Source organism: Pipra filicauda, unplaced genomic scaffold (genome assembly GCF_003945595.2).
Source record: "Pipra filicauda isolate LSUMZ 115617 unplaced genomic scaffold, ASM394559v2 scaffold95_size2449627_pilon, whole genome shotgun sequence".
Lineage (NCBI taxonomy): Eukaryota > Metazoa > Chordata > Aves > Passeriformes > Pipridae > Pipra > Pipra filicauda.
This window is the reverse complement of record NW_024105153.1, coordinates 282820-307839: the sequence shown is the minus strand read 5'-3', so window position 1 is coordinate 307839 and position 25020 is coordinate 282820. Positions and strand designations below refer to the sequence as shown.

Sequence of the window (25020 nt, the reverse complement as noted above, 5' to 3'; positions counted from 1 at the left end):
ACACTCACACAGGCTTTCCCTTTCAGTTATCTCCCTCTGCTTACACTGAGCGAGGCAGTACTGGGAGCTGGACACCACCTGCATGAGCATTGCTGAAACACTACTTATGACACTTTCCTGTACTTTGTAACTTCCTACAACTCCACAAACAACAAGCAATTAAGACTTGGAACACCTTCATTCTAGGCTAGAAGCAGAAGAGCTGAGGCAACATGAGGCAAGAAGACGTCCTCACGAGGATCTCACTGTCAGCCTGGGGTTGAATCTTGAGCGGGGTTCAGGTTCACATCAACAAGCCCTGTCCTCACAGGCACCACTTGCTCTGATCTACCACCAGATGACCAAAAAGGGGAGGAGTGAGAGGACTGGATATGGCAACTAATCCTCAATCCTTATCCTTTTATCTAGGAACATAAAACGCAAAACAAAAAAGCTTGGTTAATCCTTAAGACCACAGGCAAGACTATAAGCTCTCAGTCTCTGCTGAGCTTGACAATGCCTCCCAGCGAGGAGAAGGACAGGAAGAGTCCCAAAAGGCTCCTAATTGAGTGATCCATCTCAGCTAGCTGAGCAGGGAGACACAAAGTGTCTGACATGGAGTCAGACAAAGCATCTGACAGAAGCAGATGGAGACCCCTAATTCAGAGCCCCAACGCAGGAGTCCCATTCAGTCCTGAGACTGAGCTCTGCTTTGGTTAAGCAGATCTTGGCCACATTCAGCCCAAGGTTCAATCCCTATGTAACAGATTAGTAGTAGTAACGTAATTTACTCATCAAATTAGTAGTAGTAAAGTAATTTACTCATTCAATGGTATTGCATGCTATATTTCTACATATATATTATTGTAATCAATGTTCTGTTAAGGCCGAAAGACTGTAAGTTGCAAAACGAGTAATTAACCTGTCAGTACTATAAGCTGATAGTCCTGCAGCTGCAGTTCTTAAGCTGACAAAACAAGTTATTATGCCTTACTGAATAAGTCTTTTGTATATTATCTAAATGTGTAGGCCTAAAGTAACGAAGGGAAGGACAAGGATCAAAGGGTCAAGTACGAAGACGATAAAAAGGATCCAAGATGGACATCTGGAGAGATTCACACAGTAGGCTTCAAGGACGAAAAATTACCTAAAACTATGGAAAGGGAAGTACCTGGCAACTGAAAGCAAGTTTGAAAAAGAACCAACCAGAAGCAGACTTGAGAACTCGGATCCAATAGAAGGATAACAAGTGACTATGGGAAGGGAATTGACAATGGTATAAAGAATACTGTTTTTGCCCACTGCTTTGCTGGCCGTGTGTGGAGCAGGGGTCTCCCCGGCAGCCCAGCGCGCTGTTTTGCTTATTTGCATTTTATATAAATCTTTAATAAATTTTTGCTGCTATATTTCAGCATAAGTTTCATTTACTTATAACACCTATCTCTGTAATATCTAATAAAATCTGACTAGTGCTGCAGATGCTTGTCTTCTGAAGCTCACCTGTGTAAGCACAGAGCACTTCAAGGAGGCCTCTGAGTGCTACACTGCAGATGCTAGTCTGAGAGTTCAGAAGAGCTTGCTCTAGTCCAAGAGCCATAGCAGTAGCCAAGTAGCTGGAGAGGTGACAAAGAGACAGCTGGACCTCAAGCAGGAAGACCAAAATGAAACACTGGCCCAAGAGCAGAAAGCAGTCCTTCATGTCACCTCCTTGATCTCTGGTCAAGTGGGGAGCTATTTAAAATCTGCTGAATATATAAAATTCTTTTACCACGTTATTCTACAAGACCACTCTGAGTGCCAGGGTCAGCCAGCACTATTCCCCTCGGAGAAGCACCTCTGTGCAGGATTTCTAACTGTGCTGTGAATGTATCCAGGTGGTGGAGCCTTCTTCCTGCCATATGAGCAGTAGCAGGTAATGCCCTTATGTAGGTGTTTGAAAATATCATTATGAGGGAAGAAGTCGTGGATGAAAGCACAGCTCTAAAGAGAAGCTACAGAGATCCAGGCCCAGAAAAAGAAGTCTGAGCCAAGGTTGGAATGTATGTGGAAAAGCAAAGAGTCAGGGCTTAAAGTATGACTGTCAGAGCACTCCTGCTTAGAAACCCGAGCCTTTCAACCATGGAGAAGGAGGGAAGGATAAAGGTTGGAAGGACTGTCCTTCATGAGACTTAAAGAGGGAGTGTCATTTCTATAAGAAGACTCAGACAGAAAATGCAACCAAGTGATAGCAAGTTTGCACTGTTGTGTAGCTATGTGCTACAAAAGATGCATCACACATGCCAAGAAGGTAACAGAAAGGCTAAATACTTTCTTGGTGTAACTCCATCAAAGGTAAAGGAAATATCCCACCTAGCATATGGCTCCTCTGTTCTGAGCAGTCCCCAAAGTAACTTGAGATTCGTATTCTCCTGTGTTTGATGGAAATAAACCTATATGGCTTCTGCAAATGAGGAGGGAGTGTCTAGAAATGTCAGTGACACTCTGCAGTAAAATCTCAGGTGGAGTGTTTAATTGAGGGTTTTCAGTGCCTGGAAATTCAGAGAAAAAGTTTGAATCACTGTGAAACCACATGAGGTGAGCCAGTGCTAGAAAGACGCTTAGAAACCAAAAATATACTGACAGGATTTATGTGGTTTGAAATGGGAGGTGATGGGCAGTTTTTGGAACTGGCCTACAACAGACTGGGCATGCCCACTCCAGCAGTTAAATGCTCACCCTGCACAGTCCTTCCTGGCTCTGAGAGAAACTGTGGCTCTGGGATAAGGAATAAATTCTGTCTTGAACTACATATTCTACAAATCTGGGTATCCTCACCATGCTGCTCAAGGTGAAAATGCAAGTGGGTACTAAGCATCTATTACATTGTGGGATATATGAACAAACTTCATGGGAAATAATTATTTTCTGAACTCACAAAAAGCAGTGGATGTTCAGTTTGCCTTTGAGAACAGAGCACATGGGAACTCCACCCCTCGCTACCTCATCCTGTGCAATCACATCTCAGCACTATCTCTTTGGGACTCTCCAGGCTCAAAGTAAAAGCAACATTCCTCAAGATGTATTTCACCTCTGCTGTCAGGGCTCAGAGACACAGGGACAGAGCCCACATAGAGTAGGTCATCCTTCTGTTTTTCTCTCCTTGTCTTTCCCTTGTGATGGTAGAAGGTGATAAGGCAGGGTGAAATCAAGGATATAATATGTTTTTCTTAAGTTCTCTGAACTGAATGGGATTGGTTTTTGTGCCACTTTCCATATGCACACGCTGCAGAATTTCTCACAGAAACTGGATTAAAGTTTGCTTTTTCTTAAGTCACAACATGGCAACTTGAATTTAAACTAGATGCTAGGTGAGTCTGTTAATGTTACTGGGTGGCTGCTTCTAGAGATCCCATTTCTAGGAGAGCGCAGCCCCCTAGGACAAGTATTAGGTGAAGATCAGAGTCTTAGCCAGATCCATTTGTCATCCCATCCAAATGCATATAGGCCTTGGAGATACACACTGAGGTCCTTACTGACCTAGGTCAGTGACCCAGAACTACATTGCATCTATCCTGTACAGATTTTATACTTCCTGTACAGATTTTATACTTCCCATAATTCATCCTACATCTTTCCCTTCTATTCTTCACTTTGGTCCCTCTACGAGAAAAGTGCAAGAGTCTTCATAAAAACAAAACCCTTCCTTGTTAGAAACAGTACATTCCCTCGAAGAAAATGCAATTATGTGAGGAGGCTTGAGGAATGGAGAGGCAACAGCACCATGTTTCTCACCTTTCTTCCCAGGTACAGACAGCAAACATCCTTACAGAAAACCAACCTTCAGACTTTATTTGTGTAAATCCACAGGGCTTATAAACTGCTTATTAAGTTCTCATCATGGACACACTTCTCTCTTTCCATCCCCACCATCCACAAGGGATCTCACACAGCCAGTTTATTTTGGACTGCTGACACTTTTGGAGCAGCAGCTCCTTTTCGTTCATGGTGAGGAAGTAATTCAGCGTGACAGACCCTGAATCTAACAAAATGTGAATCTGAGACGCTGAACCTGAGAAATCCAGGTGCTGCCAAAAACTGCTGGCTCAACATGGTTCAAAAATTACTCAAGAGCTTAAAATGTATAAAGAGACCAAGTAGAAGGGCAAATAAAGAAATTGTTTTCTGTTCTTTTGAGCCAATTGGTTTGGGGAACTTTGCAAGAAGATCTGCTAATGAGAACATTATCCTATACTGGGTACGTAGAACTCCAGAAATCAATCCTAAGGATATTTTTGGAGTAAAAGATAATAACTTGGCTGACAATTATGTTTGTGATTCTGCCACAGACTCTTGGTGAAAATCAACTAGCCGGATTTCCGAGATTTCCAGAAGTTTGCTTCCCCAGTACATATGTTGATCTCAGACCTGTTATTTGTAGGCTCTTAGCCTGCATTGCTGACATTCATCAAGTCTTATACTTACGATTATCAACAAGATAAAGTAGATAAAATTGTAGAAGGAATGTGCATCCATCACATAGTACATGATCTCCACCCACCCTTCCAGTGTGATCACCTGCAAAGATAAACAACAAGAGAAACAGGAGGGAAGTGGGCTTCCAGAGCTCAGTCCTCATTGTATACAGACAGATACTGGCAGAGCTGTTGCAACCCAAGAAAGGTGAGAAACAACAATTCATTTCAATGAAGCCAAATTTCCATTTCAGGAAATCAGCATGGTACTGCTTGGTGACACTGGCATACTGTCAAAGCCTGTGAGATCATTCTAGTCCACAGCAGGAATATTTCATTAAAATAGTTCATTTCCCTGGATCGCAGTGGGGGAGAACCTGCAGCAGGTTTCTGTGCCCCTTGGACTGGACACTGCGTACAGCCAGAGGAAAAGTAAAAAGGCACGGATTTTTAGCTCCCATCTGCAACGCACGCTGAGAATTAAAAAAAAAAAAAAAGAAAAAAAAAAAAAGGACTCCTTTACTATAGCAGTTTGCATTGAAGGGGAAACTTGTACAAGTCAGCCTGAAGAGCGCAGATTATTTTAGCAAGGGTCTGTAATTGCTCTATGTCCCTCCCCATCCTCAGGAACACCGTTCATGGTGTGCAGGCTGTCTCCCTTGCTAGGGTAGTTACTAGGCCCTTTAGTCTCTGCATCTGTGTCACAGGCTGCAGAAACCACCACTGGAGCCCAGAACTATTGAGTCTGAAAAAAAGAAAAATAGCTTGAGCCTTGTTAGAAGGCTAACTCGGACTTACCTGAAATATCACAATCCAGGCATACCCAATGTTGTCAAAGTTGATGGCACCCTTGTGCGGGTTGGCGTTGCCGGTACGGCACACGTTGTAGTACTGGTTCCAGTTGACACACATGCCACTGATATTGAACTCTTGCCGCACTGAATTGTAGTAATAATAATCATCCTTGTCCAAACAACACTCATGGCCTCGCTCCTTCAGTGGGGGTATTTCATGACAGCCCATAATTCCATTGTCTCCTGACAGTGAGCAGATGAAGGGCATCTCATCATCCTCCTCAGGTTGGTAATAGGGGGGTAAGACAACGTCACCTTGTCTGCAAGAGTAAAAAAACCCATGGTCATAAATTTTCTGTGACAGTTTCCCACCAGTGACACTGGTGAAGCTGGGAGCTCCCATTCTGACACCCAGACTGCACTGGGTAAGGGATTTCCAGGTTTATGGGAAAGGAAGACAAGGTTCCTGAAAAACAGGAAATTTCCAGGGTGAGTCCCCAGTTTTCAGAGTTTTGTCTTCCATCAGATCATCTGAAGCCAAATTATACAATCTGCTTGCATGGAGATGAAGAAAAGCTGGAATGCAGAAATTTGCAGTCTGATCACTCTCTCCATTAGCATCAAGCTAAATCAGAGGCAATGATATTAAGGTGGTTCATCAGGCTTTACGGTGATGTGCTCATATACGTAACTGTTGATAGACACGTTCTGTAACATTTGGCAGTGAGCCCTCTGTACTTCTAAAAAAAGAAAAAATCCAGTTCGTGCATAATTAAGGTTGTACAGATAAGCCCTAAAATCTGGAAATGCAAAGTTAAAATTGACTTAACCTTAACTTTGACTCTTCCTCGGCAGCTGGCATTATGGGTGCAATGTGCTTTTTTTCAAAATAATGCAAGCACCTTCCAAATGCATGAACAATTAAAATAATCTATGCTTGCCTAGCTGCAGATGAGCTAATGATCAGGAAGGTGAAAGGTGGAGAATAAACTTTTTTTGATTAAACTTTATCTGGTGTATTCCTTGCACTGTTACAATATATAACTTTCACACTTTGTGAACGCAGACTTTTGCACTAAATGTCACTGGAAGAGGACAGCTGTTGATGAAAAAGACAGAAAGTCTTTGATTCTAAACTAATCAGGACTAAACCACAAAGATCTGTCGTAACTCATCCTCATAATTGGTGAACTAGGTACCTTCAGAATTGATTTCTCTAGTAATGGTCAGCCAAAGATTTTCTAATATCTGTCACTTTGAAGGCTGTGGCATGAACTCACTTCTCAGTTATGTTAACTCTGCACAGATTTAATTACACTCATTAAAGTAGTACTACTCCTGATTTACATAAAGGACAATCATCCTAAACATTAGTTTCCCCCAAGGAATAAATAATCACAGGAAATGCCTGCTTTAAGCAGCTCCTACTCTCCAACTCCACTCTGTTCTACAGAATGTATTTTCACACTTTTTTTTTTCCCCAAGCTTCAGAACTGTTTAATCAGACTAAACTGATCTACAGTTCTAGCTTTTTTTTTAAGCAGTCTAAGCTGACAGCACATCTGGGATTAGCATAGGATTTTAAGAAAACATTTTAAAGCCTGAGATCTGCTAAAGTCAGAAAGTCAACAGGAGGAGCTGTACCCTGAAAATGGGTAATTGGAGAATTCATGGCAGGTGGGAGCTTTACTACCCCACTGTCTGTGGAGAGGAGTAAAGCTGTGTTCTGCAGACTTGCCCCTAAAACCCCAGATACCTGTAGTTGATCCCTGTGTGACTTCAGGCTCTGCCCAAACTGTGCCCACATTTCCCCATGAGTTTTTTGTCCCATTCAAACAGCCGTTCTTTGCATTCAGATGTTCTCACTTCTGCTAACCCAGCTGTGGGATACCTCTTCCCCCAGCCCTCCATACCCTCCACATGGCCCCACTCACATGCACTTCTACTCCTGAAGCTTTCCAATAGTTTCCCAGTATCCCTCTAAAGTCTCCAAAGGTAATGTTCAAACAGTGACCTCAGCTCTACCTTGGAGGTGCCAAAGATGACCCTGGAAGCATCAGGCAGTGCTATGGCTTTCTGTAAGATTCCTCTGTGTGTTGTTTTCTGAAGAGGGAGCAAGTTCAGAAGAAAGACAGCACGGCTGGTGTTTCAGAGTTTCAATTCTTTCTGGGTGTAGGAGCAGCATCTTGTATTACTGGCCATGGCTGGAGGAGGCAGCCATGCTAACCTGTGCCTTGATCCAACCCAAATGAGCCCAGCCTTGTTCTTCTGTGAACCGTGAAGACAAATGAAAAGCAGCTGTCTTTGCCTGCCCTCCCTTACCACTGCAAGACATGACCAACACTCTGCACGCTATCACCCTACAGCTTTCTGGAGTTAAGTGATACACAGAGAGCCAGGCAGTAAAAGACAAGAGCGGGGAAGGGGAAAGAGAAACATTCCTGGAAGAAAGGAAGGAGACACTGTCTCCCAGTCACTCACATTGTGAAGTTCTCCTCCATGAAGCAGCGGTTGCGGAGCAGCCCAGCCCACAGCTGCACCCCGATGATGCCGAAGATGAAGAAGACAAAGAAGCAGAGAAGAAGGACGTTCCCCAGCATGGGCAAGGTGTCCAGGAGCAAGTTCACAAGGATGCGCATGCCTGAAAAGGAAAAAGAGAGCCAGAAGGAGCGAGTGTGGGACAGAGAAAGAGAAAGGGAGAGAGGAAGGGAAGGAAAAGAAAAGGAAAGAAGTTTACAAGACATGCAGAAAAAAAAAAAAGCCACATGAAGATAAAAGCAGAGTGTCAGAAATTAGCTACTGTCCAAACCAGGCTAGATTTATGGTTATTGCCCTTTCTTGTCCTAACCTTTACTGACAGGCAGCCAGCAGAGCTGCTGTGATGCTGTGATCTCTTAACCCTCGGCCTCCATCTGCAGCAGAGAGAAGAAAGGGGAATGAGACTTTTGGTGCCATCAGCTATCTGACTGATACCCCCTGCTTCTCCTTTCCCTGCAGAAAAACAACAGAGTGATGACTGCCCCAAAGACACAGCTCAACGGCCCCATCCTCAGTCTAGGACTGAAAGCCATCCCAGTTCAACAACTGCATGCTGCAACCTGTGAGAATTGTACTGACAGACTAAGGCCAGCCTGCCAGTGGGAGGAACCTCTCTGTCACATATAAACCATCATATATTGGTTTTCTTAGTGACAGTATTATCAAGAGACAGTTCCCTGGCTAGTCCTCCTGCCCCAACAGGACTGGAACACAAAAGTAGCAGGCACAGCTCAAAATGCTGCCAGCACAGAACCTCTGCCCAATGCAAATGTTTCCAAAAAGCCATTTTTTAAAAAATTTCTAATTACCTAATGAATTATTTCTATGGTTTTATTTTGCCCCTGGCTTTTCAGCTCACACAGCTGCAAGTAGGGGTAAAGATAGGCTCATTTCTCCGTGGAGCTAATGACTTTTCCTCTGCTCTCTGGGAATGGTGAAAGTCTGGAAATTCCTCTGAGCATCCCATACTGCCTTTACCCCTGCACACACCTCATGAGGTTGTCTCGCCTCCATGGAGGTCCCTCCCTCAAGTGCCCAGGGACTTCCTTCACTGAAGATGTTCCATATAGGCCAGAAAATAATTAGCTAATTAGGTATTTATAACCAGTTCATTACTTCAGATGGCAGAAGAAGGGGAAAGAGGAGGGAAAGATAAGATTAGGATTCTCTGACAGCCCTTTGAGGCAAAGGATAATCCCCCTTGTGTGCCCAGTATCAAGTAATTAGCCACATGATGCTACACATTATGTTCCATGTCTATCCCCCGGACTGCTCATGCCACAGAGAAGGGAGGGAAGCGGTGCCTTCAGTGGGGTGTGCAGGCATGGGATGCACACACACTGAAAGGAGAGGGAGATGTGGGACAGATGTGGGATATCAAACTGGTTTATATTAGCAGGGAAAGTTTTGGGGACAAATAGGGGTGGAATAGACAGGAGTTGTAGGCAATGTGTAGGAAGAAGATGCTTAATGATGGCTACACGGGATCATGAAGGACAAGGAACAATGGCATTAGTTCTAAGGTCAGGGAGTGGAGCAGTAGTTAAGCCCTGCTGCATGACTACCCAGGTGCGTCACTGGTCACCACGTAAGGCAGCTTCCAGACAAGTACATCAGTAACTCAGTAGCGCAGAGGCACAGCTCCAGTCACTCACTGGGGATCATGGACCTGCCATGAGTCACTGACAGCTGTCTGATCTCTCACCACACAAAGTCCAACAGCAGAGCCACAGCACTCTGCTGCCAGTCGCTGTGACCTGTCAGGCCCTGGAGAAAGACTCTGGATAGCACTTTGACTTCAGGACCATGTACCCTCACTGCAGTACAGCATGTTCCCAGCATTAACGTTGCTTCACAGCACAAACTCTGTAGTTTTCATAAACTGTCCTGGTCAGTACATTAGGGAGAGCCAAGTGACATGGGAAGCTGTGCCAGTAGCACTGCAAGAGGGGGTGATGTTTTTCAGAACAATCGATGCTAGCTCCATTTCAGAGCTGGGTAATGACAAGAAGGAGACTGTCCTTATGCTGAAACACAGAACAGATAAAACAGACATTGTCACCAGAATTTTACAGACAACACACTTGTTGGGTCATAATTTGCAAATATTGATTTTGTCCATGTTCCAAGAGAAGACAAATGACTCATGAAACTTGTCTGCCTTTCTCTTGGAAACATCCCTGCCTACCCATACGTTGTCCATCCTGACTCTCAGAGGGATAACAGATGGTACAAGGTTATGCTAACCACAGCACCAAGATCATAGCTAATGCCCTCATGATAGGCCCTCTGGGTACCTGGGGCCATGACCCAAGAACTGGCAGGTGGACCCATCACTTGGCACCTTTTCTACATCACAAAGACTTTCAGCATTGATAGGTTCCACTTCTAAGTCTAAATGAAACTAAATGTCTATTTTTTTAAAATCTCATTGTTAAAACAGATTCATCTTTCTCTTCCCATTTATGCTGACTGTGGATATGAGACTGGCTCTTCCAAAAGCAGGAACGCGGAAGCTACGCCCATCCAAACATTAACTGCAATTCTCCTATGGGCCAAGTATCTCTAAAACAAATCCATCACTTCACTTTATGCAAAGCCTCTTTTGCTTCCTGACCTAAACTACAAAGCAACTGCTCTGAGAACCTGTTTCTCACCAGATGCTAGTTCTTTGCAGTCCTCCATCCCCCAGGAAGGAAGGGGCTGGTCTAGCAGCCAAGCTAGGGCATCTGCTGCAGGTTTCCAAGGAAAGGCCCTCACTGCCAGGTGTCTGAACACCTTCATGGGCAGGAGGGAACGCACCCCACTCAGGCAGGACTCACAGTGTTTCAGGGTCTACGCAGCCTGACTGGAAGCAAACAGTTGCAAACAGTCCCTGGTTCCTCAAACACTACAAGGGAAAAGAGGGAGAAAGGCTGAAAAGCCTAAGGGGATATACTGTAGAGCCTGGAGGCCAAAATAATGAGGTCTTTAAAGCAAGTGCTGAGCAACAGAAATGGGCAGAAGGCATATTTGTCAGTGCAGCTGCGGGAACATTCTGTTTTGGGGAACTGGGATGCCTCCCTTTTTCCAAAGGGCCTTCGCTGGACAAGCTGTCACCCACAGCAACACCAGTGCATCTTGCATGACAAATTCTGTAAGGTGCTGGAAAACCAGTTCTTTAGCAAAATCCTTCTGCTGCCTCTGTCACTTTACTTTCCTCTTGCTGTGCCTACAACTCCTCTCTGCCTCTGTGCTGCTCCTCAGCTTATGTGCACACATTTCCTGGCCTCCCTCCCCAGTGCTGCCTTTACCCACATCCCCATTTATCCTTTACCATTGGCAGAGCAGAAGCCATGCTGGCTCACAGCAAGGAGGGGATATGAAAGGGACAGTGACCTTTTCCTAAGCATCCTTTTAAAAAAAGAAGACACTGCTCAAGAAGAGAAAGGAAGAAGGGCTGGGCAGTCTGGAGGAAAAGCAGGGAGGGAGAGCACTGATGAAGTAACATTCAGCAACCAAACAGCCTTCCAGGGCATCAAATATGAAAAGGTTTTGCTCTTCAAGGGAAAGAAAAGCAAGAAACATGAAATATTCATGAGTGCCAGGTGTGGGCTCTGAAAGGTCTTTTCTCCACTCACTCTCACAAGGAGACCAAGGGAAAGAAAGAAACAAAATGGCCTCAGCTGTGGGCATCCAAGGAAGGATCTCCACGAAACAATGCCCACATAATGCTTCCCTGCTGCTTACCCATGCCCTTGGGCAAGGGGTAGAGAAGGGTGCTCGACTGTACCTTGCTGGCAGGGCTAATCTTGATAGGACATCCTGCAGGAGCAAAACCACCACTCAAACACAGCAGTAGATGGGGCAAAGTATGTTACAGGGACAAAAAATGGTGGGAGGGTGAAAGGAGTGCCAGGAAGTGAGCTAGCAGCAGGAAGCACAGGGCTGAGCTGTCTTTGAGCTCCCTCCTGGGTTTGTAAAAAAAGGAAATCGTCTGTCTCACCCCGGTAGCATCCAGAGGCCCTTCCTGACAAACTCTTCAGTGACCCTCGCTCCCTCCAGACACTTGCCATCACCCCTGGTTAGCCCGGCCGTCACAGCCAAGCAGACTCGTCTGGCACGTGGCAGCCCCGGGCACAGCGGCCCGGCGGGGTCGAGCAGCCGGGGCAGGGCTGGCGAGGAGGCTCCGGGCAGTCAGAGCCGGCTGTGCAGTGCAGGTGTGCCCGGAGGCACGCCCCGCCTGCCCCTGCTGCTGCTCAGCATCGCTCTGTCACTTCGCTTTCTTTCCACCTGCCTCTTTCCCAGAGTGAGGGCCGACAGCTGAGCTGATTCACTCCCTAGTGCTAATCACACTGTGATCTGAACGGGGGCCTGGCTCAGGAGGGGGTGAGAAATCCTGTTGTTTCTGGTTTCTTATATCTCACTCACCTCTGAGGCTTTCAAATCCTACCCAGCTATAGAGTGAGGGAGAAAGCTAATGCATGTGAAGTCAAAAGAAGATAGCTGTTTGAAGCATCATTCCCCTGCTCTGAGTAAACCAGATGGAAGAGAACATAATTCTCGGCACCCATCTCATCTGCATCGTGAACCAAACCACCCATTGTCGTTTTAACTGGAGCAAAAGCAAATCTCCTTCCCATCAGCACTTGTGACCGTAGCTGGCAGGATATTTTGCAGAATGCAGAGAGTGAAGTGTCATTATGTTCCTCGGCCAGGCTGCTTGTCCAAGCGTGCCTTCTTTCCTTCCTCCCCTGCCCCAGGACACATGGCAGTCCATCCCGCTGGCATGTGGTTGGCAGGATTTTCCTGTGCATGCTCCATTATGGAAATTTTCAGAACTGAGGAACCATTCCAGCAGATAGGTTATGCAGAAAGTACACTGAAAGAAATGCACCTTTTTTTTTTTTTTTTTTGCAGCCAATGCCTGTAGTTAAAATAATTTCATTTTTTGTGCACAGTGCAAGCTGGTGCTCCAGCTTGTGGCCCTTCTCACTGATCTCTTGCTGATCTGAGGTTTAGCTATCATTTCACACATTACATTCCTGAACATCAGCTAAACTGTGGAGCCAAACTGCTGCAAAGAGACACCAGTCAGCTGTTTGTCCAATAGTAGACACACTGCCAAGCTCACTGATACTATAACTCACAGCTTTCCCCGCCACACAGACCTTTTCCCTTTGCTGCATTCCTCCTAACTGAGGCCTCTCCTGCAAACAACAAGTGTAAGTGAAATGAGCTCAGCTGGAACAGCTGGTGTGCAGCTCCGGGTGCCTTGTCCTCAAGCTGCAAATCCAGCCTCATTCATGTTGCAGACCATCACCAATGCAAGAGAGAGCACGTCCAGATGGACAGCCAGACCCAAATTAAATGAACTCTATGGAAAGGCAGGTCCAGTTGATGATATGAGACAGTGAGAGACCTTAAAGCCAGTTCTGCTGCTATGGAAAAACTGCCCCAGACACACTGGCCTCATTCAGAGATGAGCAAAGTCTTCCCATTGATCTCTTTGTCAAGTTCCTGGTGTTTGCTGTCTCCCTTGCCATGTACCCTTGTAGGATACATTTAGAGCTGGGGGTTTTGCACTTGCAGATTTTCAGCATGATCCATAGTTCAGGAGCACTGGTTAAGTTCCTCAAAAATTCCTCACTTTTGCCTTACAGACAAGCAAAGCCTTCTAGCAGCTCTGACATCCTGTACAGCCTGTTCATGACATAACCTCAAATTATTTTAATCTTTGTCACTCCTCAGTGTGACCACAGAAAATATCAAAACATGACATTTCCAGCACTTATAAAGCTTCAGCCAGTACAAAGAGTTGTTGTTCATTTTCACAGTAACATGGGCACATCAAGCCTCATCTTGGTACAGTGACTTCCCTTAGAATACTGAATCAAGTTCAAGAATTAAGTTTTCTCAGCCCTTACCTTTAAAGTATTCCTCAAGTTAAGCCTGAGGCAAAAAACTCCAGAAAAAAACTGTTGGCCAGAGCTTCCCCCTGCTGGGACAACAGAGCTTTCCAGAGTATGTTTAGAGTATACTCATAAAAGAGAAAGAACTCTCTTAAGCTTTCTCCAAGGCTGCAGAAACAAATCCCTTGTGATCCAGGGACTAACACAGATCTCACCTCTTTTCAGTTGGAGAGCAAGACATGGATCGGGTCAGGTCAACATAAGGATCAAAAAGAAAAGTAAGAGGGGAGAAAAAATACACCACTTAGAACATCTCCCAACAGACATTCAGCTAAAACAATTGCCAAAAAGAGAGTGCAAATGAAACCAGAGATAAGCAGTTTTCCTTCGGGCAGGGGGAAGATGAGCAAATAAACACATGGGTGCTGCATAGCCACAGTGCTCAGCAGACTGCCAAAGGGGGCCCAGGTGGAGCTTCCAGGTGTTTTGAAGAAGCAAGCTCAGAAGTGAAGCCTCCTAATTGCAGACCTGACCCCAGGGTGGCCTCAAGAAAGAGGGTGAAATTCAGCGAATTTGTCTTGACACCTAAATGCTGACATCTCTGGAAAAAGGATGGCCCCAGTCCAGGCTTTTCTGTCATCCGCAAAGGAGACATCCAAGCTCTGCAGCAAGCTGCACCTTGTTATGGGTGCTATGAGCCCAGCTGAAGTTTCATGGATAACGACAGAAAGCTCCTCCACCAAAAGCATTCACATTCAGTATGTGCCACCATAGCATGGTTGGTAGCCACATAATCGGTGACATGAGCAGAAACAAATGCAGGCAAAGGTCTCAGTCAGCAGCCCTTTCTTCACTCTCTCTCCATTATCACCTTGCAAGCTTTGGACTGCTAAGCAACCTTGTCTTGGAGAGTGATGACAGGTGTCAGATTAATTCTTAGAGAGGTGTCTCTCTGGGGGATTGCTGTCGTTCTGTTCTTTTTTGTAATACTGAACATCTAATAAGCAACACCTACTACCACCTGCTACAGTAGTTCATTCACTGATAATCTCATTTTTTCCCCATTTATCACTGCAATGATGACTGCATTCACTTTCAGTGAAGAGTCTATTAAAAACATACAGCGCCAGCTTTTCTTTCAGAATTGCTGGGGTCACCCAACACCAGGCAAGGTAACTTCAGTGCTGTGGCTGTGAGCCACTTGCCTCCATTCTATAAATATCCTCAAGTTCTTTACACATCTCTAGTGCTGTGTAAATGGGACAGAATAATGCAAAATATTATGTAAAACAGTGTTAATGCAACTTCTGGTTCAGATTTAAGGGAGCTAATTTCCTCTTGCTGTCACTGGCATGAATCATGTTTCTTTCTACTGCAGGCAGTGACATGATGTTAGGTGAAATGAGTGTGAACAGGAGAATTGGGCCCAAAATACACAAAGATAGAGAAATTTAAGGTTATGGTTGTAAATTGCCCTGCCCACACACACAAAGTGTAATTTGCATTAGTGTAATATGACATTATCTTTCACCCCATAATACACTGTCATTATTGCTCACATTTCCATGGTATCCATTTCTTGATAGGTCCCATGGGACAGATTTTGCAAAACAGCTCAGCTCCCATTTAGGCAGCAAAATACATGGCTGGGCTTTCATGAGCGCTGTGTACACTGGAGGCTGAGCTTGTTTGAACAGGCAGTAGAATTGTCACAATGGGAGCTGTGAGGCAATGAGCATTTTTTAAAATTCTGGCTGTGCAGGTTCTCCTCCAGGAGAAGGAAGAAAGAAAGATTCCAACAAAGGTCTTTTTATGATTTTGTTTTGTTTTGTTTTTTTCCAGGTTTGCTTTACACAAACTCCAAGATGCTGTTACTGACTGTTGTGATTTTTATTGTGAGTCTTGGGAAGCATGGCAGAAACCTTTAGGTGTGAAATATTGTTATGACTTGACAATGCCAGATTACAGCAAAAAAAAGAAGTTTCTATTCCCCACTACTATGGGGGAAAAAAAAGAGGACTAAAAGATCTGAGTCACAGATTTAAGGGTCTGAAAGCCATGGGAAAAAGAAATATAATCTGTGATTGGTTTTCCTTTTGCTTTTTCAAATCTCACAGCTTTAAACCCATCTGATAACCTACAAGCACACAATTTGTAACTTTTGAATACTTGCTAATAATAGTGAAATTGAGTGGACTGCTTCAGAGAGGGAAAGATTACTTTCTCCCATGATTACCTGGCAATATATTACACACTTGGAGTCCACATGAAAAACAGCACTGAGATCAGACAACAAGTAAATAAAATTGCAACCTGTCTTCGGTGACCGAAGACTTAAATTAGATACAGGAAAAAAAATCTTTATTGTGAGAGTTGTAAAGTACTGGAACATCCAGAGAAGTTGTGGATGTTCCTGGAAGTGTTCAAGACCAGGCTGGATGGAGCTTTTAGCAACCTGGTGTACTTGAAGATGTTCATGCCCATGGCAGGGGGGTTGGAACTAGGTGATCTTTAAGGTCCCTTCCAGCCCAAACCATTCTATAATTCTATGAAGATTTCCTCCATCACTACAATATGTGGGCCTCTGATAGACCAGTTTTAAACAGCTCCAGAAAAGCATCAATTCACAAACTCATCCAGCATATTTATCTGAGAGTCAATAGATTTTCTTTATACTAGTCCTTGACTTTGTTTTGGTTTTGGTTTCCTTCCCTCCCTCCCCCCCACCATCTATGCATTATCCTACACACAGAGGTGCATCACACCTTCACATGCTGTGCCCGGCAAACCCCCCTGTTTGCTTCCTGTGCATTTCTCTTTCTAGCCAAGCTCCTTCTCTGCTCTCATCTCTATTGATCCTCATCCTGCTCTGCTCCCCTTTGCACTGCTCCCTGTATCCTGAGCAAGCCTGAGCATTTAGGGCTTGACTGACTTGATAGAGAGCTGCACATACAGGATACTGCAGCTCTGAATACGTTTCCATCTCTGATCTGTACCCTTCTTAGAGGAAAGACATCCTTTAATGGCCTGCTCCAGGCATAAATCACATTGCTCTACTGAGTGTTTTGCTCCATTTGGCTAGGAGATTGGATTGGGAACAGAGGACACAGACTGAACTTGACCCTATTGGTCAAGTCCATTCCCTGTCAGCTTCTCTCCATCCTTTCACTGCCCACCTGTCTGGGACAGAGCCTACAGAAAGCTGGCAGCTTTGCCTTTCAATACATTTGTGTCACACAGCCTGACTAGGGAATGAAAAGTGCTTTGTGACCTTTTTTGGTGAGAGAACATCACTCCTGTACCTGTACTAACCTGCACAAGACTTTGGCTGCATGTGGATAAATCTGTGTGTATACACATTTGCACATTTTGGTTTGTCACTGAGATGTGATAATCAAGATTTACAGAGCAGCTTCTACAAAGAACTGTGAATGAGGTAAGTCTAAATATTTGGAAAATATAACAGTATCTGATTTTCAGTTATTACTTCACAAATAAAACTGAGAGGGGAAAAATGTACTTCCAAAAGAGTCAAATAGAAGAGGACAGTTTTGAAAGGGAATCAACGTTGGAAGAGAACAAGCAAGTGACAGTCCACTTGCAAAAAGACGGAAGCATCTGAAGCAAAGACCCTGGGGGGGAGGGATTTAGAAGAGGAACTTCATAATCCCTTTGCATTTCCAACTGCTAGGGCAGGACTGTGCCTGTCAAATGTGCTTGTTCTTTGTCTGATCTAGCTTTAAAAGAGATTGTTTTGCAGCCTAATATATCTCAGTCAGAAGCTAATTTCACACACACTCATCAGTGAAATTAGTTCTTCAAAAACACATTTAGAGAAGTAAATGTCATCACTTTTTCCCCATGCCAAGTGCAGGGTTCATAGCCAGATTGCTCTATCTTAGGCACTGTTACAGCACCAAGCACAGGTAGCTTGGTGTGGAATACAGATTTAAGTCAGGCATATAAATGCAAAACATCTGTTTTTCCAACTCCAGGATTCATCTGTTTTAGACTATTTTTATATTAGTGCTTCGGTCTAGTGAGATGAATGCAGAGCTAAGAGTTAGGAGATGTCAGTTGTATTCTGCTGATGACAATCACTGGATCTCATTCACCTGGTCTGAAACATGAGAAAGACTGAAATAAAAAATCTTGGTTTATATCTTTAGGATCTTTATATCTTTGAGAAGAAAAGTAGAAAACTCCAGTCTATTTGGACCCATGGAGCTACTATAATTACAATCATTGATAAAGAAAAATGGAACTAGATCAAGATTTTCCTACACAGCACATTTACCAGCAAAAAATATTATTTCATTGAAATAAAAATGATGCAATAGTTATTAAAACATTTAGCAAAAAAGAGGACAAGATGAGAGAAAATCATTTTTATACTAGAATGGCATGAGTGAGGATTTTTGATTTTTAAACTTCTTTGTCATGACTAAGTGTAGGAAAAAAATCAAAAAACCAAACACACCACCTAAAATTAGGCAGCATAAGGCCATGTTAAAATGGATGGGAAAAGATTATTTTTGTTGTGACTAAAAATAAACCACATTTAGAAAAAGCGGAACTCCCCACAAATCTGAAATTCTATTTCCTGCACAGCTAGTAATAAACATATAACATATTTCTAATGCTTATAACTCCACATACATATTACTGCACTTACACACCGAGTATTAGCACATGCATACCCTTTCTACTCCATAAAGTTGCTATGCAACACTGCAACAGACTCCTTCAGTTCCATACAGTGTGGTCAGCTGAAATAATCTGCTTCCAAATGATGAATCAGTTACTAAATTATAAGAGGAAACTGGAAGACATCAAACATAATGCAAGGGCTTTTCTTTGCATAAGGCCAATGCAATAAGAAAGAATAAACTGAAGAAACATTTTCTGCTCCAATGTCAAAAAACTTAATAACAGAAGTGCAAGAAATTCAAATTATCAAAAATGACTCAAAAGCAGGCAGAAATAAAGCAAACCAGCCTCCCCCTCCAGATCTTGTGCCTTGCCATGAGAAGAAGCAATGAAAGAGCTGCAAACAGCAATGTTTCACCTAGCAACCTGACACACAATCACAAAATGATAATAACAACAAATGGATGTGGAATTTCACCCCAAGACTAGGACACAGACATGCCTGGAGCAGAAAGCAACTACCCCTGACAAGATCTGGAGGGTATTTTTTTTCCTTTTTACACTTCTTCAGTGACTTGCAGGGCTTGTCACACTGACTCACTGCCATGGAATCAAATCACGTGCTAATAGGACCAGAACTATCTCTAATTTTTCCCTCACATTTTCAAAAAAAGCCCCAAAAGGCTGAGTTCCTGGGGTTGTAATCAAGAATGCAAGAGATAAGAAGGAATGTTGAAGAAGGCGTGATACATATTACAAAACTAGGGCTCCTCATATTTTCTCTAGTACACTTCAAAGATGACATGAGAATGGAAATGACATGATCAAGTGTGGCAGAACCCCAGGCTTCTTCATTCAGAAGGGAAATCTGTCAGTGGTCAGTAGCACATCCTGCTGAGAACTGCAAAAAATGCAATCAGTTGCTTATAACCAGTAGCTAAAGATCAGCTCTAACCCTGACATAAGAAAGTTGGAAATCTAGAAGTGTCTCCGTGTAGGCTCTCATAGAATGGTTTGGGTTGGAAGTGACCTTAAAGATCATCTAGTTCCAGCTCCTCTGCCATGGACAAGAACCACTAGTTCCTCAAAGCCCCCATCCAACCTGGCCTTGAACACTTCCAGGGATGGGGCTTCCCCTGGAAAATCCCATTTTGCTTCCTTTACTTACACAGTGCATCTTAGTTGATTTGGGACTGGAAGGACTCCCAAAGGCAGAGTGTTTTACAGCCTAATTATGAACTGGGTGGAGAATGTCATTCTTAATGGACATTTACCACCTTTTGATTACATTGGATGTCCTTTTCTTCTACTGTCATGATTCAGAGAGTCTATGCATCCTTTACACCATAGATAATGAGCATGGCACACACAAATAGCATTTGTCAGCTCCTTGTGCGATATTGTTTCAAAGCCTCAGAAGTCTCACTGTAAGGAAGGGCTTTCAGTAACATGTTAAGAAATGAGCATGGGTAAGCAGTATTTAGACATACCCAATTTGGGCATTTAAACTTCAGCCTTGCCCACCTGCCAAGAGTATAAAATAAGTTTACTTAACTTATTTCATAGGTGACACTTTTTCCTCTACCATGTTTGCTACCTTTTCCTTAGAAATTCCTTGTGAATTTCCTCTCTTCTAATTTTCTGACATTGTTATTTTTTTTTTCTGTCATGTAGTATGAAATTTCTCTCAAAATTCTCCAGAAATTTTTCACTTCAGTATGTGGACTTTTCAAACACTAGCTAATTGGTAGAGTGTTACTGTTCTTTGGGCGCTAAATAATCTACCCCAACAGACATTTGAGCATTCTTCCACTCATTCTTCCACTTGTAATCAGTCAGGTTCCTAATCATTTTGTCCATTCTCCTAATAATAATCTGCCTTTATTCAGTCCACACAGCCAGACTTCTCTGTGAAAATCTGTCCCTACCCGGGTGCCCGTGTGGAAGCCTTTGAAATGGCCACTGGTGAACACTGGGCCACAATGTCCCGTCACAGCCTTTTGGACATGGCTGAATATCTGCCTTTGGGATTAACCCTACCACCTCTCTCCAGATATCTCACACTCACAACCATGACCTCAATCTCCATCTACCTCCTTTTGTGTGATTTCCCACTTTCTTTGTTAGCACCTGCAACACCTCCAGCTTGGTATCATCAGTACATCTCACTAATAGACTTTCCTCTTACTTCAGATCTGTAATGAAGAACTTTAAAAAGGCATTAAAAAAAGATTTGTGGCCAAAGGTCCCATTAATTATGTTTGCTGTAGCCCACTAGGCACCTTCTTCTAACGCAGCTCCATTTATCACCAGCCTTTGTTTACAGCCTCTTCGCCAGTTTTCAGCCCTCAAGTCAATGCTTCCTCTCCCAGGGAATCCAGTTTGGGTTTGTTTTGTTTTGGTTTGGTTTTTTTGGGGTTTTTTGTTTGTTTGTTTGTTTTTTTGGTTTTTTTTGTTTTTTAATTAATGACTTGATGTCTTTCTTCCAAAACATTCTCTGCATATAACCACAGATTTACATAGCAAGAAAAATACATAAATATTTAACCACAGAGTGGAAATTAAAACAGCATCAATTTCATACAGGTAAAGTTTCATACTGATAAAAGGAGAAGACAGGTAGTGTCATGGCAGGGACAGCCAGAGGAAATTCAATGGCCTGCGCTCTGCAAAGGTCAGGAGAGATGATGAAAAGCATCTCTGGTGCCTCTGCATGCATGGAGCAGGTCCCTGATGGGTCAGTTCTGACGTGGCTCACACTACTCTTCCCTGGGCCATCTCTGGCTGTTCCAGAAGATAAACAGAAATAGAAGAAGGCCTTGATTTTCTGTCAGTCTTTGCTCCTGACCACCAGTGTCCATCAATTAAAATGGCAGACACCTGTAGGAGGTAATTGGATGTCACTCAGGATGTTTCCGCTCTCCATCAGGGTTAAGTCTACCCTGTAACAGGGATCAGTCTCAAAGTAGTCTGAGCACAAACTCATGGGACTCCTGATGAAACAGGGAGGAAAAGAGGCTGCATAATATGAGGATGGAGTTGCTCTCACATAGCTGGCAGCACGCTTTCTGCAAGGGGCTAGCTTGCCATGCACAACCTCCAGCCTACCCCTCACAGAAAGGGTGCCTCCTGACACTACACCTCCACAACATGTTCAGGAAATAGGCGTCATCATGGAAGTGACTTTAGCACAAGGAAAAGCATATAATGCAGACTGGGTCAACTGTGCAAACTCCCTCAGAACTGGAAAAGAAAAAGGAGCATCTGAGCTTGAGAGAAGGATTAGGAGAGCTCTGGTGAGGTCTTAGCCACTGCATACAACCTGATTAGGGAGATTATGGGGAAAAGCAAAGAGACTTCCTGCCGTTTGTAAGACTGAAAAACTTGCAGAAGAAATGCCTGAAGTCTCATGGGGCTGCATGTGGGAGCTGCTGCCTTTGCACAGGGAACAGCCAGAAACATCAGAGTGACACGGCAGGCTGAGTGCAGTGCTCTCACAATCCCCTGATCTCAATGGCATGCATCCTGTCTGCCAGTTCACTTCCATACACCTGGATACAACCACTGAAAAACCTGAGCCACCTGCATGTTTCCTGCAGTTCAATAACAATAGCAATGCTTGCTTACTTGCTTCAGGATTGCAAGGAGAGCACCAGTGATGAGAAAAAGAAAAACAAGGGAGACAAAGGAAGGGAAGATGAAGGAAGAAGTTCAGCACCACCGAAAACTTCAAAGCATGGTGAAGAGGGTGGTCTCGTCCCCATCCTCTGCGAAGGGAAGATGCAAGGGTTATGAAGGGACCACCTCCACTGTGGGTGCAGTGCACGTGCACAGATATGCCCCAGGGCTACAACATGTCCCTGGTTTAGATGCAGACCTGAGCTGAGGGTTGTATGTCAGACTAGAATGGTGCTGGTGAGCAGCAATTTGGCTACTGACACATCCAGGCTCAGGCACAGCCCTGGCATCCCCATTCCCAGTAGTGCTCAGCCTGGCTCATACACACGCCAGCTCACAGCGGGGATAGTTGGCACAAAAGAGGGAGTGCAAAGCACAAGGCAAGGAGGAGAGAAAAAAACGTCAGTATTACACGACCCTAAGCTGTAATGGCATGAAAATTTTTCAGAGGAGAGGATCTGGAAAACCATTGAAAGCCTGAGCAAACCAATTCTTCCTGCTTCCCCAAGCTCATCCCTCTTTAGACCTTTCGCACAGCCCTTTTTGAGGCTGAAGACATTGTCAAACCTGCAATGCTCTTCAGTAAAGGGAAGAAAAAACCACTTTCCTTTACTGCACATTGTTCAACTTCAGTTCCTGTGCCATCAAAATGGCTGTGCACAGAATGCCCATGACCAGATATACTGGGAAACTCTTGTTTTCCTGCCCATCCTATGACACCTCTGGCCCTTTGATCGGTAAAAACCTGCACATACCCTGCAGAAGCCTCCACTCAGTTTGTACCCGAACCCTGCCTGGAGAACACCACCACATGCAGCCTTATTGGTCATGTACTCCCCAAAAACTGAGCTGAGCAGGTGTGACAGGGAAACATGACTTACTAGGCACACGGTTGATAGCTTTCAGGGGTCTCAGGACACGGACAGTACGGATTGCAGACAAATTAATGTTTTGGAGATCCAGGGAGTACTCCACCATCCTGCAGAAGGGGAGAGAGAGAGAGAAAGAGAGAGAGAGAAAGAGAGAAAAAGAAAGTTTAAAAGAATCCAGAATTTTGGCTTGAGCCACAGATTTATCATTTCTTCATTGAAGAGTTTCTGGAAGCCATGGGGATGAAGTCTGAGTTTTTGGAAGCAAAATTGGAGTCTCCATTAGCTTTCCGGGAACAAGACCAGAGCCCACAGCTCCTCTGGCAGAAAACACAGTGAGCAGTGAGAGTGCACATGATGCAGGCCGGGAGATGTGATAACACGTACCTGCTGTGACCATCAGGAGGGGAAGGAGCTGCATGAAGATGCACTGACAAGAAGCATGTGCTGCTGGTGAGGGCACACACATGGAGTGGCCATTTTTCATACAAAGCCAGGAAAAGAGGGCTGTGTAGCCAGTTTTGTTGAGTGTTACCTGCAGCACAGTGCGGTGCTCCCCGTGTTCTCCTCATCTCACACTGCAGGATACAGTCCCTGGAGGCAGCTTCAGCTAACCTGTTTTATCTCGCCTAGAAAATAACTCTCTTACTTAAAATGGTAACTGCTTTGACTAGGTGGAGAGGCTTCCCCCATACCTGTGAATCACTCCTTTCTGACACCAACCAAAAGGGGAAAAGCCTAATTTTAGGGCATATGCTAGACTTTAGCTTCCCTAACACAACAACCTGCTATCTAAATAACCTCAAAGTGCAAATAGGTGTGACTAATGCATTGGCTTTGCTGTGAGAGCTGCAGGTGCAGGTGACAAAAAAGTGACCTGGCTCAGCATCCCTTAGTCCAGTGCTTCCCTCCTTGCCAGTATGGCAAATGTCCTGCCTCTTTGAAAGCATGGTGAGAAACCATTACACTAACCATTTACCCTAGCCAGCAGTTTCTACTTGAGGATCTCAAAACATTTTACATATTTTTGTGAACATAGGTGCATGAGGCCTCCAGGTGGACATGGGCTGTTGTCACCAGCTTCCCCTGATGTGCAGATGGGATCAAGGGGGTAACAGAGTTGGTGGGTGAAATAGCAGCAGAGTCAGGACAAGGACTGCTTCTACTGAATCTCTTCTCAGACATGAATAATGAAGCTACAAAACCTCCCATTTCCTTGGCCTTTTAATAAGGCTCAAGAGATAGAGAGGGACTGGGGACACAGCCTTTTGTTACTGCACCCCTTCTCAGAACAAATACATTATAATTTATACAGAAAGACCCACAAGTCAACCTAACATTGCCTCAGATCCATCTGCCGAGGAACCACTGAAAAGTGAATGAGGGAGCCAAAGTGAGACATCAAGAGGGAAATGGGGTACATCTAGTTTGTAAAAAATATCAGGGAGAGGCATTTAGTGAAATGGACCAGTGCACTGGTCATTCTATTGATTACCTTCCACTGAAGAGGACCTTGAAGAGCTAATGCCTGGTTATCTGTCTACACCTTTCACAAAGGGGACTTGTCAGAGTGAAAGATTTTCAAACACGATGGGGTAAACCTGTCGAAGTGTTGTGATTACTCTCTCTCATGCTCTCTCTCTTTCTCTCCCTCATTCCTTTCACTCTGTTCTCTCATGCACTTTTAGGGTAATTGCATGCAATAATTTTTCCTCTGAAACACAGTGGCATTCATTTACCTCCCTGGAGCTGTCAGTTCCACATATGCCAAATGCAGAAGGAGAGACAAGGGATTTCATGCAGATAATCAAAATATTCACACCCCAAAAAAATGTAACCCAAAAAAACCCCACCTCAAATCAAGCAGCAATATTCAACTAGCCTACAGAAAGCATTAGTGACAGACAGAGGCTTAGGATCTATCTAGTCAGATCAAAGTGGGAAGTGGGTATAAAGGAGGAATGCACACAAATATAAATGCATAGACATGACTACAGAACATCATACAAAGGACATACCTGTGTGGTTCAAAGAACCAAGGGCTTTTTGTAAGCACTGACCAACCTTGCTCCAAAAGCATAAAGTAAGATTGCCTCATCAGCATGTTGTTACTCCTGAATTAGACAGACCTGCTGAAACTTTAGAACTACAGTTATGGACAAAACACCCT

General features: G+C 44.1%; 1 protein-coding gene across 3 annotated transcripts in view; it reads right to left on the bottom strand.

Moving 5' to 3' along the window:
- The window catches only part of CACNA1I (calcium voltage-gated channel subunit alpha1 I), a 166954-nt gene that overhangs the window by 46400 nt on the left and 95534 nt on the right, over positions 1–25020 (bottom strand). For all 3 annotated transcript variants that reach the window (XM_027722698.2, XM_039391402.1, XM_039391403.1), the window contains exons 5-8: positions 22863–22960; positions 7706–7865; positions 5229–5544; positions 4441–4533 (exon numbers count right to left, since the gene is read on the bottom strand). In XM_027722698.2, the coding sequence (XP_027578499.2) occupies positions 4441–4533; positions 5229–5544; positions 7706–7865; positions 22863–22960 (667 nt within the window). The remainder of the gene's footprint in view (positions 1–4440; positions 4534–5228; positions 5545–7705; positions 7866–22862; positions 22961–25020) is intronic.